Source organism: Ranitomeya imitator, chromosome 3, assembly GCF_032444005.1.
Source record: "Ranitomeya imitator isolate aRanImi1 chromosome 3, aRanImi1.pri, whole genome shotgun sequence".
NCBI classification, from domain to species: Eukaryota; Metazoa; Chordata; class Amphibia; order Anura; family Dendrobatidae; genus Ranitomeya; species Ranitomeya imitator.
In genome coordinates, this window is record NC_091284.1 from 834,410,525 (window position 1) to 834,426,122 (window position 15,598).

At 45.9% G+C, this 15,598-nt stretch overlaps 1 protein-coding gene across 6 annotated transcripts in view; it reads right to left on the reverse strand.

The window, feature by feature from the left end:
* ARAP1 (ArfGAP with RhoGAP domain, ankyrin repeat and PH domain 1) overlaps positions 1-15,598 on the reverse strand; it is a 340,068-nt gene that overhangs the window by 76,365 nt on the left and 248,105 nt on the right. For all 6 annotated transcript variants that reach the window (XM_069759494.1, XM_069759491.1, XM_069759495.1 and 3 more), the window contains exons 14-16: positions 14,570-14,744; positions 4,699-4,830; positions 4,466-4,601 (exon numbers count right to left, since the gene is read on the reverse strand). In XM_069759494.1, coding sequence (XP_069615595.1) covers positions 4,466-4,601; positions 4,699-4,830; positions 14,570-14,744 — 443 coding nt within the window. The remainder of the gene's footprint in view (positions 1-4,465; positions 4,602-4,698; positions 4,831-14,569; positions 14,745-15,598) is intronic.

Consider the following 15,598-nt stretch of genomic DNA (forward strand, 5'->3'; position numbering starts at 1 on the left):
AGAAGAAGGGGAAGGACAGATGAAGGGGAAGGACAAAAGAAGGGGAAGGACAGAAGAAGGGGAAGGACTGATAAAAGGGAAGGACTGATAAAGGGGAAGGACAGATAAAGGGGAAGGACTGATGAAGGGGAAGGACTGATGAAGGGGAAGGACTGATAAAGGGGAAGGACTGATGAAGGGGAAGGACTGATGAAGGGGAAGGACTGATGAAGGGGAAGGACTGATGAAGGGGAAGGACTGATGAAGGGGAAGGACTGATGAAGGGGAAGGACTGATAAAGGGGAAGGACTGATGAAGGGGAAGGACTGATGAAGGGGAAGGACTGATGAAGGGGAAGTACTGATAAAGGGGAAGAACTGATGAAGGGGAAGGACTGATAAAGGGGAAGGACAGATGAAGGGGAAGGACAGATAAAGGGGAAGAACTGATGAAGGGGAAGGACTGATGAAGGGGAAGGACTGATAAAGGGGAAGGACAGATAAAGGGGAAGGACAGATGAAGGGGAAGGACTGATAAAGGGGAAGGACTGATAAAGGGGAAGGACAGATAAAGGGGAAGGACAGATAAAGGGGAAGGACAGATAAAGGGTAAGGACTGATAAAGGGGAAGGACAGATAAAGGGGAAGGACAGATAAAGGGGAAGGACAGATAAAGGTGAAGGACTGATAAAGGGGAAGGACTGATAAAGGGGAAGGACAGATGAAGGAGAAGGACAGATGAAGGGGAAGAACTGATAAAGGGGAAGGACTGATAAAGGGGAAGGACTGATGAAGGGGAAGGACTGATGAAGGGGAAGGACTGATAAAGGGGAAGGACTGATGAAGGGGAAGGACTGATGAAGGGGAAGGACTGATAAAGGGGAAGGACAGATGAAGGGGAAGGACAGATAAAGGGGAAGGACTGATGAAGGGGAAGGACTGATAAAGGGGAAGGACAGATGAAGGGGAAGGACAGATGAAGGGGAAGGACTGATGAAGGGGAAGGACAGATAAAGGGGAAGGACAGATGAAGGGGAAGGACAGATGAAGGGGAAGAACTGATAAAGGGGAAGAACTGATAAAGGGGAAGGACTGATAAAGGAGAAGGACTGATGAAGGGGAAGGACTGATAAAGGGGAAGAACTGATGAAGGGGAAGGACTGATAAAGGGGAAGGACAGATGAAGGGGAAGGACTGATGAAGGGGAAGGACTGATAAAGGGGAAGGACAGATGAAGGGGAAGAACTGATAAAGGGGAAGGACAGATGAATGGGAAGAACTGATAAAGGGGAAGGACAGATAAAGGGGAAGGACAGATGAAGGGGAAGGACTGATGAAGGGGAAGGACAGATAAAGGGGAAGCACAGATGAAGGGGAAGGACTGATAAAGGGGAAGGACTGATAAAGGGGAAGGACAGATGAAGGGGAAGGACTGATGAAGGGGAAGGACAGATAAAGGGGAAGCACAGATGAAGGGGAAGGACTGATAAAGGGGAAGGACTGATAAAGGGGAAGAACTGATAAAGGGGAAGGACTGATAAAGGAGAAGGACTGATGAAGGGGAAGGACTGATAAAGGTGAAGAACTGATGAAGGGGAAGGACTGATAAAGGGGAAGGACAGATAAAGGGGAAGGACAGATAAAGGGGAAGGACAGATAAAGGGTAAGGACTGATAAAGGGGAAGGACAGATAAAGGGGAAGGACAGATAAAGGGGAAGGACAGATAAAGGTGAAGGACTGATAAAGGGGAAGGACTGATAAAGGGGAAGGACAGATGAAGGAGAAGGACAGATGAAGGGGAAGAACTGATGAAGGGGGAGGACTGATAAAGAGGAAGGACAGATGAAGGGGAAGGACAGATGAAGGGGAAGGACTGATGAAAGGGAAGGACAGATAAAGGGGAAGGACAGATGAAGGGGAAGGACAGATGAAGGGGAAGAACTGATAAAGGGGAAGAACTGATAAAGGGGAAGGACTGATAAAGGAGAAGGACTGATGAAGGGGAAGGACTGATAAAGGGGAAGAACTGATGAAGGGGAAGGACTGATAAAGGGGAAGGACAGATGAAGGGGAAGGACTGATGAAGGGGAAGGACTGATAAAGGGGAAGGACAGATGAAGGGGAAGAACTGATAAAGGGGAAGGACAGATGAATGGGAAGAACTGATAAAGGGGAAGGACAGATAAAGGGGAAGGACAGATGAAGGGGAAGGACAGATGAAGGGGAAGGACAGATGAAGGGGAAGGACAGATAAAGGGGAAGGACAGATAAAGGGGAAGGACAGATAAAGGGGAAGGACAGATAAAGGGGAAGGACAGATGAGGGGAAGAACTGATAAAGGGGAAGGACTGATAAAGGGGAAGGACAGATGAAGGGGAAGGACAGATGAAGGGGAAGGACTGATAAAGGAGAAGGACTGATAAAGGGGAAGGACAGATGAAGGGGAAGGACAGATGAAGGGGAAGGACTGATAAAGGGGAAGGACTGATAAAGGGGAAGGACAGATGAAGGAGAAGGACAGATGAAGGGGAAGGACAGATGAAGGGGAAGAACTGATAAAGGGGAAGGACTGATAAAGGGGAAGGACTGATGAAGGGGAAGGACTGATGAAGGGGAAGGACTGATGAAGGGGAAGAACTGATAAAGGGGAAGGACTGATAAAGGAGAAGGACAGATGAAGGGGAAGGACAGATAAAGGGGAAGGACAGATAAAGGGGAAGGACTGATAAAGGGGAAGGACTGATAAAGGGGAAGGACTGATAAAGGGGAAGGACAGATGAAGAGGAAGGACAGATGAAGGGGAAGGACAGATGAAGGGGAAGAACTGATGAAGGGGAAGGACAGATAAAGGGGAAGGACAGATAAAGGGGAAGGACAGATAAAGGGGAAGGACAGATGAAGGGGAAGGACTGATGAAGGGGAAGGACAGATAAAGGGGAAGGACAGATGAAGGGGAAGGACTGATAAAGGGGAAGGACTGATAAAGGGGAAGAACTGATAAAGGGGAAGGACTGATAAAGGAGAAGGACTGATGAAGGGGAAGGACTGATAAAGGGGAAGAACTGATGAAGGGGAAGGACTGATAAAGGGGAAGGACAGATGAAGGGGAAGGACTGATGAAGGGGAAGGACTGATAAAGGGGAAGGACAGATGAAGGGGAAGAACTGATAAAGGGGAAGGACAGATGAAGGGGAAGAACTGATAAAGGGGAAGGACAGATAAAGGGGAAGGACAGATGAAGGGGAAGGACAGATGAAGGGGAAGGACTGATGAAGGGGAAGGACTGATAAAGGGGAAGAACTGATAAAGGGGAAGGACTGATAAAGGGGAAGAACTGATAAAGGGGAAGGACTGATAAAGGGGAAGGACTGATAAAGGGGAAGAACTGATGACGGGGAAGGACTGATAAAGGGGAAGGACAGATAAAGGGGAAGGACTGATAAAGGGGAAGGACTGATAAAGGGGAAGGACAGATGAAGGGGAAGGACAGATGAAGGGGAAGGACAGATAAAGGGGAAGGACAGAAGAAGGGGAAGGACTGATAAAGGGGAAGGACAGATGAAGGGGAAGGACTGATAAAGGGGAAGGACAGATGAAGGGGAAGGACTGATAAAGCGGAAGGACAGATAAAGGGGAAGGACAGATAAAGGGGAAGGACAGATAAAGGGGAAGGACAGATAAAGGGGAAGGACTGATAAAGGGGAAGGACAGATAAAGGGGAAGGACAGATGAAGGGGAAGAACTGATAAAGGGGAAGGACAGATAAAGGGGAAGAACTGATAAAGGGGAAGGACAGATAAAGGGGAAGGACAGATAAAGGGGAAGGACAGATAAAGGGGAAGGACAGATGAAGGGGAAGAACTGATAAAGGGGAAGGACAGATAAAAGGGAAGGACTGATAAAGGGGAAGGACAGATGAAGGGGAAGAACTGATAAAGGGGAAGGACAGATAAAGGGGAAGGACAGATAAAGGGGAAGGACAGATAAAGGGGAAGGACAGATAAAGGGGAAGGACAGATAAAGGGGAAGGACAGATAAAGGGGAAGGACAGATGAAGGGGAAGAACTGATAAAGGGGAAGGACAGATAAAAGGGAAGGACTGATAAAGGGGAAGGACAGATAAAGGGGAAGGACAGATAAAGGGGAAGGACAGATGAAGGGGAAGAACTGATAAAGGGGAAGGACAGATAAAGGGGAAGAACTGATAAAGGGGAAGGACAGATAAAGGGGAAGGACAGATAAAGGGGAAGGACAGATAAAGGGGAAGGACAGATAAAGGGGAAGGACAGATAAAGGGGAAGGACAGATGAAGGGGAAGAACTGATAAAGGGGAAGGACAGATAAAAGGGAAGGACTGATAAAGGGGAAGGACAGATATGGAAGAAGATCTGCTCCTGGTGACACAAATTAAAAAGATCCGCTTCACTGACAGGTGGGAGTGATAAGAGGAGTGCGGAGGATAATGGTGGTTACAGACGCCTCTCACCCGTGGGTGTCCGGGGGGACGACCACTACACACACAATCTCATCCATCCGAATCTCGCCGTTGGGGCTGGAGTTGTGGTTGTTCTCGAAGTATCGGAGGGTCCCCTCATTGAGGAGACACCAGCGGCGGCTGAACTCTGAGGAAACCAGCGAGGATACAATGTAACCAGGGCAACATTCACAGCAGATACAAGGTGACATGAGAGTCATGATGGATGTCAGCGCGACACTCACCCTCCTTGGCCTTCCTGTCGGTGACCAGCTTGGTCATGGACGAGGTCTTGTAGAGGTAGCCGTTGTGAGTGATGGGGTGATGCATGACGTAGTATTGCTCCTGATTATCCCCCAGGTACAAGCGAGGAATCTCTGATCAGAAAAGAAGACGATCAATCAAGACCAGCAGCGTCCACTGGATGTCAGCGAGTGTCTGTCAGAACTGTAACCGGCCCCCACACTGATTACGGGGCCCCTTATTTACCTCGACAAGGTAGCACGTCCAGAGGACTGTCTAGACTGAATATTTTGCAGCTTATGCCTAACTGTAAGAAGGTTAGCACAGATAGAAATGTTCTTTCACTGACAGCAAGCAGAGAGAAATAACATTATAAAGTCCATCAGAGAGTTGTACAATTGTTTACAAGGACTGCGCTGCTCCGCCCCTGCCGACCACTAGATGTCAGTATCTGACCGCAGACGCGTAGTCGCACAATGGTCACATTGTCACCGCAGTCACGTGATCCGGAGAGAGATGCAAAGACTTCATGAGCAACTTATCATTATTTCTATCTGGGTCCAAGTCCAGGAATGAAGCCGTCACCTGCACTAAGCAAATAGTGAGAGCCGTGTATCTAATCCTACCCTGTGTGATACTGACTGCTGAGCCGTGTATCTAATCCTACCCTGTGTGATACTGACTGCTGAGCCGTGTATCTAATCCTCTCCTGTGTGATACTGTCTGCTGAGCCGTGTATCTAATCCTATCCTGTGTGATACTGACTGCTGAGCCCTGTATCTAATCCTACCCTGTGTGATACTGACTGCTGAGCCGTGTATCTAATCCTCTCCTGTGTGATACTGTCTGCTGAGCCGTGTATCTAATCCTCTCCTGTGTGATACTGTCTGCTGAGCTGTGTATCTAATCCTCTCCTGTGTGATACTGACTGCTGAGCCGTGTATCTAATCCTCTCCTGTGTGATACTGTCTGCTGAGCTGTGTATCTAATCCTATCCTGTGTGATACTGACTGCTGAGCCGTGTATCTAATCCTCTCCTGTGTGATACTGACTGCTGAGCCGTGTATCTAATCCTCTCCTGTGTGATACTGACTGCTGAGCCGTGTATCTAATCCTATCCTGTGTGATACTGACTGCTGAGCCGTGTATCTAATCCTATCCTGTGTGATACTGACTGCTGAGCCGTGTATCTAATCCTATCCTGTGTGATACTGACTGCCGTGTATCTAATCCTATCCTGTGTGATACTGACTGCTGAGCCGTGTATCTAATCCTATCCTGTGTGATACTGACTGCTGAGCAGTGTATCTAATCCTCTCCTGTGTGATACTGACTGCTGAGCCGTGTATCTAATCCTCTCCTGTGTGATACTGACTGCTGAGCCGTGTATCTAATCCTATCCTGTGTGATACTGACTGCTGAGCTGTGTATCTAATGCTCTCCTGTGTGATACTGACTGCTGAGCCGTGTATCTAATCCTCTCCTGTGTGATACTGACTGCTGAGCCGTGTATCTAATCCTATCCTGTGTGATACTGACTGCTGAGCCGTGTATCTAATCCTATCCTGTGTGATACTGACTGCTGAGCAGTGTATCTAATCCTCTCCTGTGTGATACTGACTGCTGAGCCGTGTATCTAATCCTCTCCTGTGTGATACGGACTGCTGAGCTGTGTATCTAATGCTCTCCTGTGTGATACTGACTGCTGAGCCGTGTATCTAATCCTATCCTGTGTGATACTGACTGCTGAGCAGTGTATCTAATCCTCTCCTGTGTGATACTGACTGCTGAGCCGTGTATCTAATCCTATCCTGTGTGATACTGACTGCTGAGCAGTGTATCTAATCCTCTCCTGTGTGATACTGACTGCTGAGCCGTGTATCTAATCCTATCCTGTGTGATACTGACTGCTGAGCAGTGTATCTAATCCTCTCCTGTGTGATACTGACTGCTGAGCCGTGTATCTAATCTTCTCCTGTGTGATACTGACTGCTGAGCCGTGTATCTAATCCTATCCTGTGTGATACTGTCTCCTGAGCCGTGTATCTAATCCTATCCTGTGTGATACTGACTGCTGAGCCGTGTATCTAATCCTATCCTGTGTGATACTGACTGCTGAGCCGTGTATCTAATCCTATCCTGTGTGATACTGTCTGCTGAGCCGTGTATCTAATCCTATCCTGTGTGATACTGACTGCTGAGCCGTGTATCTCATCCTATCCTGTGTGATACTGACTGCTGAGCCGTGTATCTAATCCTATCCTGTGTGATACTGTCTGCTGAGCCGTGTATCTAATCCTATCCTGTGTGATACTGACTGCTGAGCCGTGTATCTAATCCTATCCTGTGTGATACTGACTGCTGAGCCGTGTATCTAATCCTATCCTGTGTGATACTGTCTGCTGAGCCGTGTATCTAATCCTATCCTGTGTGATACTGACTGCTGAGCCGTGTATCTCATCCTATCCTGTGTGATACTGACTGCTGAGCCGTGTATCTAATCCTATCCTGTGTGATACTGTCTGCTGAGCCGTGTATCTAATCCTATCCTGTGTGATACTGACTGCTGAGCCGTGTATCTAATCCTATCCTGTGTGATACTGACTGCTGAGCCGTGTATCTAATCCTATCCTGTGTGATACTGACTGCTGAGCCGTGTATCTAATCCTCTCCTGTGTGATACTGACTGCTGAGCTGTGTATCTAATCCTCTCCTGTGTGATACTGACTGCTGAGCCGTGTATCTAATCCTCTCCTGTGTGATACTGTCTGCTGAGCCGTGTATCTAATCCTATCCTGTGTGATACTGACTGCTGAGCCATGTATCTAATCCTATCCTGTGTGATACTGACTGCTGAGCCATGTATCTAATCCTATCCTGTGTGATACTAACTGCTGAGCCGTGTATCTAATACTATCCTGTGTGATACTGACTGCTGAGCCATGTATCTAATCCTATCCTGTGTGATACTGTCTGATGAGCCGTGTATCTAATCCTATCCTGTGTGATACTGTCTGCTGAGCCGTGTATCTAATCCTATCCTGTGTGATACTGTCTGATGAGCCGTGTATCTAATCCTATCCTGTGTGATACTGTCTGCTGAGCCGTGTATCTAATCCTATCCTGTGTGATACTGTCTGCTGAGCTGTGTATCTAATCCTATCCTGTGTGATACTGTCTGCTGAGCCGTGTATCTAATCCTATCCTGTGTGATACTGTCTGCTGAGCCGTGTATCTAATCCTATCCTGTGTGATACTGTCTGCTGAGCCGTATATCTAATCCTATCCTGTGTGATACTGACTGCCGTGTATCTAATCCTATCCTGTGTGATACTGTCTGCTGAGCCGTGTATCTAATCCTATCCTGTGTGATACTGACTGCTGAGCCATGTATCTAATCCTATCCTGTGTGATACTGTCTGCTGAGCCGTGTATCTAATCCTATCCTGTGTGATACTGTCTGCTGAGCCGTGTATCTAATCCTATCCTGTGTGATACTGTCTGATGAGCCGTGTATCTAATCCTATCCTGTGTGATACTGACTGCTGAGCCGTGTATCTAAACCTATCCTGAGTGATACTGTCTGCTGAGCTGTGTATCTAATCCTATCCTGTGTGATACTGTCTGCTGAGCCGTGTATCTAATCCTATCCTGTGTGATACTGTCTGCTGAGCCGTGTATCTAATCCTATCCTGTGTGATACTGACTGCCGTGTATCTAATCCTATCCTGTGTGATACTGTCTGCTGAGCCGTGTATCTAAACCTATCCTGAGTGATACTGTCTGCTGAGCTGTGTATCTAATCCTATCCTGTGTGATACTGTCTGCTGAGCCGTGTATCTAATCCTATCCTGTGTGATACTGTCTGCTGAGCCGTGTATCTAATCCTATCCTGTGTGATACTGACTGCCGTGTATCTAATCCTATCCTGTGTGATACTGTCTGCTGAGCCGTGTATCTAATCCTATCCTGTGTGATACTGACTGCCGTGTATCTAATCCTCTCCTGTGTGATACTGACTGCTGAGCCATGTATCTAATCCTCTCCTGTGTGATACTGTCTGCTCAGCCGTGTACTTAATCCTCTCCTGTGTGATACTGTCTGCTGAGCTGTGTATCTAATCCTCTCCTGTGTGATGCGGTTTGCTGAGCTGTGTATCTAATCCTATCCTGTGTGATACTGACTGCTGAGCCGTGTATCTAATCCTCTCCTGTGTGATACTGTCTGCTGAGCCGTGTATCTAATCCTGTCCTGTGTGATACTGACTGCTGAGCCGTGTATCTAATCCTGTCCTGTGTGATACTGACTGCTGAGCCGTGTATCTAATCCTCTCCTGTGTGATACTGACTGCTGAGCCGTGTATCTAATCCTCTCCTGTGTGATACTGTCTGCTGAGCCGTGTATCTAATCCTCTCCTGTGTGATACTGTCTGCTGAGCTTTGTATCTAATCCTCTCCTGTGTGATACTGTCTGCTGAGCTGTGTATCTAATCCTATCCTGTGTGATACTGACTGCTGAGCCGTGTATCTAATCCTCTCCTGTGTGATACTGTCTGCTGAGCCGTGTATCTAATCCTCTCCTGTGTGATACTGCCTGCTGAGCCGTGTATCTAATCCTCTCCTGTGTGATACTGACTGCTGAGCCGTGTATCTAATCCTCTCCTGTGTAATACTGTCTGCTGAGCTGTGTATCTAATCCTCTCCTGTGTGATGCGGTTTGCTGAGCCGTGTATCTAATCCTCTCCTGTGTGATACTGTCTGCTGAGCCGTGTATCTAATCCTCTCCTGTGTGATACTGACTGCTAAGCCGTGTATCTAATCCTATCCTGTGTGATACTGACTGCTGAGCCATGTATCTAATCCTCTCCTGTGTGATACTGTCTGCTCAGCCGTGTACTTAATCCTCTCCTGTGTGATACTGTCTGCTGAGCTGTGTATCTAATCCTCTCCTGTGTGATGCGGTTTGCTGAGCCGTGTATCTAATCCTCTCCTGTGTGATACTGTCTGCTGAGCCGTGTATCTAATCCTCTCCTGTGTGATACTGACTGCTGAGCTGTGTATCTAATCCTCTCCTGTGTGATACTGACTGCTGAGCCATGTATCTAATCCTCTCCTGTGTGATACTGTCTGCTGAGCCGTGTATCTAATCCTGTCCTGTGTGATACTGACTGCTGAGCCGTGTATCTAATCCTGTCCTGTGTGATACTGACTGCTGAGCCGTGTATCTAATCCTCTCCTGTGTGATACTGACTGCTGAGCCGTGTATCTAATCCTCTCCTGTGTGATACTGTCTGCTGAGCTTTGTATCTAATCCTCTCCTGTGTGATACTGTCTGCTGAGCTGTGTATCTAATCCTCTCCTGTGTGATACTGTCTGCTGAGCTTTGTATCTAATCCTCTCCTGTGTGATACTGTCTGCTGAGCTGTGTATCTAATCCTCTCCTGTGTGATACTGACTGCTGAGCCATGTATCTAATCCTCTCCTGTGTGATACTGACTGCTGAGCTTTGTATCTAATCCTCTCCTGTGTGATGCGGTTTGCTGAGCTGTGTATCTAATCCTATCCTGTGTGATACTGTCTGCTGAGCCGTGTATCTAATCCTCTCCTGTGTGATACTGTCTGCTGAGCCGTGTATCTAATCCTGTCCTGTGTGATACTGACTGCTGAGCCGTGTATCTAATCCTGTCCTGTGTGATACTGACTGCTGAGCCGTGTATCTAATCCTCTCCTGTGTGATACTGTCTGCTGAGCTTTGTATCTAATCCTCTCCTGTGTGATACTGTCTGCTGAGCTGTGTATCTAATCCTATCCTGTGTGATACTGTCTGCTGAGCCGTGTATCTAATCCTCTCCTGTGTGATACTGCCTGCTGAGCCGTGTATCTAATCCTCTCCTGTGTAATACTGTCTGCTGAGCTGTGTATCTAATCCTCTCCTGTGTAATACTGTCTGCTGAGCTTTGTATCTAATCCTCTCCTGTGTGATACTGTCTGCTGAGCTGTGTATCTAATCCTCTCCTGTGTGATACTGTCTGCTGAGCTTTGTATCTAATCCTCTCCTGTGTGATACTGACTGCTGAGCCGTGTATCTAATCCTCTCCTGTGTGATACTGACTGCTGAGCCGTGTATCTAATCCTCTCCTGTGTGATACTGTCTGCTGAGCTTTGTATCTAATCCTCTCCTGTGTGATACTGACTGCTGACCTGTGTATCTAATCCTCTCCTGTGTGATACTGACTGCTGAGCTGTGTATCTAATCCTCTCCTGTGTGATACTGTCTGCTGAGCCGTGTATCTAATCCTATCCTGTGTGATACTGTCTGCTGAGCCGTGTATCTAATCCTCTCCTGTGTGATACTGTCTGCTGAGCCATGTATCTAATCCTCTCCTGTGTGATACTGACTGCTGAGCCGTGTATCTAATCCTCTCCTGTGTGATACTGTCTGCTGAGCCGTGTATCTAATCCTCTCCTGTGTGATACTGACTGCTGAGCCGTGTATCTAATCCTATCCTGTGTAATACTGACTGCTGAGCCGTGTATCTAATCCTATCCTGTGTGATGCGGTTTGCTGAGCCGTGTATCTAATCCTCTCCTGTGTGATACTGACTGCTGAGCCGTGTATCTAATCCTATCCTGTGTGATACTGTCTGCTGAGCCGTGTATCTAATCCTCTCCTGTGTGATGCGGTTTGCTGAGCCGTGTATCTAATCCTCTCCTGTGTGATGCGGTTTGCTGAGCCGTGTATCTAATCCTCTCGTGTGATGCGGTTTGCTGAGCTGTGTATCACATTTGTGTAGATACATCAGACGGATATTTTGCTGTGAACCCCTTTCCCACCATCATGCTTGGAATGTGGGGTCTCCACTGCCAAGGTGCACACAGATATGGCGGATTACGGTGGGGTCACCACGTCACCAGGAGCTTTTCTTTTTTTGCTTGCAGCCAGGATTGGCGTTAGGGGCAGGCAAACTAGGCACTGGCCCAGGGACCCCCAGTCAGTGGCCGCTATGGAGTTCATGAGTCAGGGGGACCAAGTGCCAGTGACGGCTTCGCACATAGATGTCGATACAATTGAAAGCAGTGATGGAGGAGAGCGTGTCAGGTGACAATTCCTCTGCCATCATTCCCCTCTGCATCTGATGCATCTTGAGCGATGACGTCACTTCATCGTACACCACGCTGCAGAGGAGACGCGCTGCAGAGACCGAAGCAGTGGGGGAACAAGGAGCGTATTGTACTTATTTTTTTTTTTTAAATCGGTGAGTACATGGTGGCCGTAATACTACAGGACTATGTGGCTGCATTATACTATATGGACTGTATGGGGCTGCATTATACTCTATGGGGGATGCATTATAGTCTATAGAAGCTGCATTATAGTCTATGGGGGCTGCAATATACTTTGTGGGGCCTGCAATATAATTTGTGGGGGCTGCATTATACTCTATGGGGGCTGCAATATACTTTGTGGGGGCTGCATTATACTCTATGGGGGCTGCAATATACTTTGTGGGGGCTGCAATATAATTTCTGGGGGCTGCAATATAATTTGTGGAGGCTGCATTATACTCTATGGGGGCTGCAATATACTTTGTGGGGGCTGCATTATACTCTATGGGGGCTGCAATATACTTTGTGGGGCCTGCAATATACTTTGTGGGGGCTGCATTATACTCTATGGGAGCTGCATTATACTCTATAGGTGCTGCATTATACTCTATGGAGGCTGCATTATACTACAATGGGAGCTACATTATACTATATGGGGGCTTCATTATACTTGATAGGGGCTGCATTATACTACATAAGGCTGCAATAGTCTTTGTGCACACGATGCGGATTTTGCTGCAGATCCACAGGTGCGGGTCCGCAGCAGTTTCCCATGAGTTTACAGTACAATGTAAACCTATGGGAAACCGAAAATGCTGTGCCCATGCTGCCGAAAAAAAAACACGGAAACGCAGCGGTTTATATTATACTGCATTATATTGTACTGTATGGAGGACTATGGGGATTGCATTAAACAATATGGAAGTGTATGGGGAGTGCATTATACTATATTGAGGACTATGGGCAGTGTATTATGCTATGGAGGATATCGTGAGTGAATTATACTATATAGAGGACAACGGGGTGTGCATTATACTATATGGAGGACAATGGGGGGGTGCATTATACACTATCGGGAGTGCATTATACTGTATGGAGGACTATGGGGAGTATTATACTATATGGAGAACTATGGGGTGCATTATATTGTTTTTAGCACTATGGGGAGTGCATTATACAATATGGAGGAATATGGGATGCATTATACTATATTGAGGATTATAGGGAGTGCATTATACTACATGGAGGACATTATGTTCTATGAAAAACTATGGGGGGGGAGTGCATTATACTATATTGAGGACTATAGGGAAGACATTATACTATGTGGAGGACTATGAAGCACATTATTCTATATTGATGACTATGGGGAGTGTGTTATGCTATATGGAGGACTATGTGAGTGTATTATACTATATGAAAGACTATGGGGAGGGTATTATACTATATGGAGGACTATATGAGTGTATTATACTACAGTATATTGGGACAATGAGGAGGGTATTATACTATATGTAGGACTATGGGGAGTGCCTTATACTATGTGGAGGACTATGGGGAGTGTGTTATACTATATGGAGGACTATGGGGAGTGTGTTATACTATATGGAGGACTATGTGAGTGTATTATACTATAAAGAAGACTATGGGGAGTGCATTATACTATATGTAGGACTATGGGAAGTGCCTTATACTACATGGAGGACTATCGGGAGTGCATTATATTCTATGAAAAACTATGGGGGGGGGGGGGAGTGCATTATACTATATTGAGGACTATAGGGAATACATTATACTATGTGGAGGACTATGGAGCACATTATTCTATATTGATGACTATGGAGAGTGTATAATACTATATGGAGGACTATGTGAGTGTATTATACTATATGAAAGACTATGGGGAGGGTATTATACTATATGGAGGACTATGTGAGTGTATTATACTACAGTATATTGGGACTATGAGGAGGGTATTATACTATATGTAGGACTATGGGGAGTGCCTTATACTATGTGGAGGACTATGGGGAGTGTGTTATACTATATGGAGGACTATGGGGAGTGTGTTATACTATATGGAGGACTATGTGAGTGTATTATACTATAAAGAAGACTATGGGGAGTGCATTATACTATATGTAGGACTATGGGAAGTGCCTTATACTATGTGGAGGACTATGGGGAGTGTATTATACTATATGGAAGACTATGGGGAGTGTATTATACTATATGGAAGACTATGGGGAGTGTATTATACTATATGGAGGACTATGGGGAGTGCCTTATACTATGTGGAGGACTATGGGGAGTGTATTATACTATATGGAAGACTATGGGGAGTGTATTATACTATATGGAAGACTATGGGGAGTGCCTTATACTATGTGGAGGACTATGTGGAGTGTGTTATACTATATGGAGGCCTGAACACATGTAAATGCAACCAAAACATTTCTGTGTGATGTGCAATATGGAAGCATTTCGGGATCCACTTTAAACTTTTGCGCAGGGTCCCACTTTGTCTCAAAATGGTGATGATGGCAGCTATTTCTTTCCAACAATCTGGCAGCACAGCATAATACCTCTGAGAGCTGGGGCTTTGTTACAATTGTATCAGTGTAGACAATCATCTGTGAGCAGAACACTTCAGCAGCTTAAATCTCCGCTGTGACCGAGTTGCTCCCAACACAGAGGTTACCAGAGTCTAGATAGCATTTATCAAGCAATCGTCCGCGATCACATAGCGTAGAAGACGGCAACTTACCGGAATTTCTATTCTGCTTCAAAAACTCCTCCTGCAGCTTCTGCCCGGCCTGCTGCGCCAACTCCAGGGGCTGCGAGAAAAACAACTCCCCACACGTGCAGTTAATGTCAGCGCCGCAAAACACCAGCGCCTGTGTCTCTGTAAGATCAGTAGTGGTCACCGAAACACACAAAGCCTGCGGATAAAAGAGGATCCAATCAGTATACTGACGGCACAATGCGGGGGGCAACATTGGACGTACTTATAAAAAGGGAGCTGTGTACTAACATATTCCTGTACCTAGGGCAGTATTATAGTAGTTATATTCTTGTACATAGGGGCAGTATTATAGTAGTTATATTCTTGTACATAGGGTCAGTATTATAGTAGTTATATTCTTGTACATAGGAGGCAGTATTATAGTAGTTATATTCTTGTACATAGGGGCAGTATTATAGTAGTTATATTCTTGTACATAGGAGCAGTATTATAGTAGTTATATTCTTGTACATGGGGCAGTATTATAGTAGTTATATTCTTGTACATAGGGGGCAGTATTATAGCAGTTATATTCTTGTACATAGGGGCAGTATTATAGTAGTTATATTCTTGTACATAGGAGGCAGTATTTTAGTAGTTATATTCTTGTACATAGGGGCAGTATTATAGTAGTTATATTCTTGTACATAGGGGGCAGTATTATAGTAGTTATATTCTTGTACATAGGGGCAGTATTATAGTAGTTATATTCTTGTACATAGGGAGCAGTATTATAGTAGTTATATTCTTGTACATAGGGGGCAGTATTATAGTAGTTATATTCTTGTACATAGGGGCAGTATTATAGTAGTTATATTCTTGTACATAGGGGCAGTATTATAGTAGTTATATTCTTGTACATGGGGCCGTATTATAGTAGTTATATTCTTGTACAAAGGGGCAGTATTATAGTAGTTATATTCTTGTACATAGGGACAGTATTACAGTAGTTATATTCTTGTACATAGGGGGCAGTATTATAGTAGTTATATTCTTGTACATAGGGGCAGT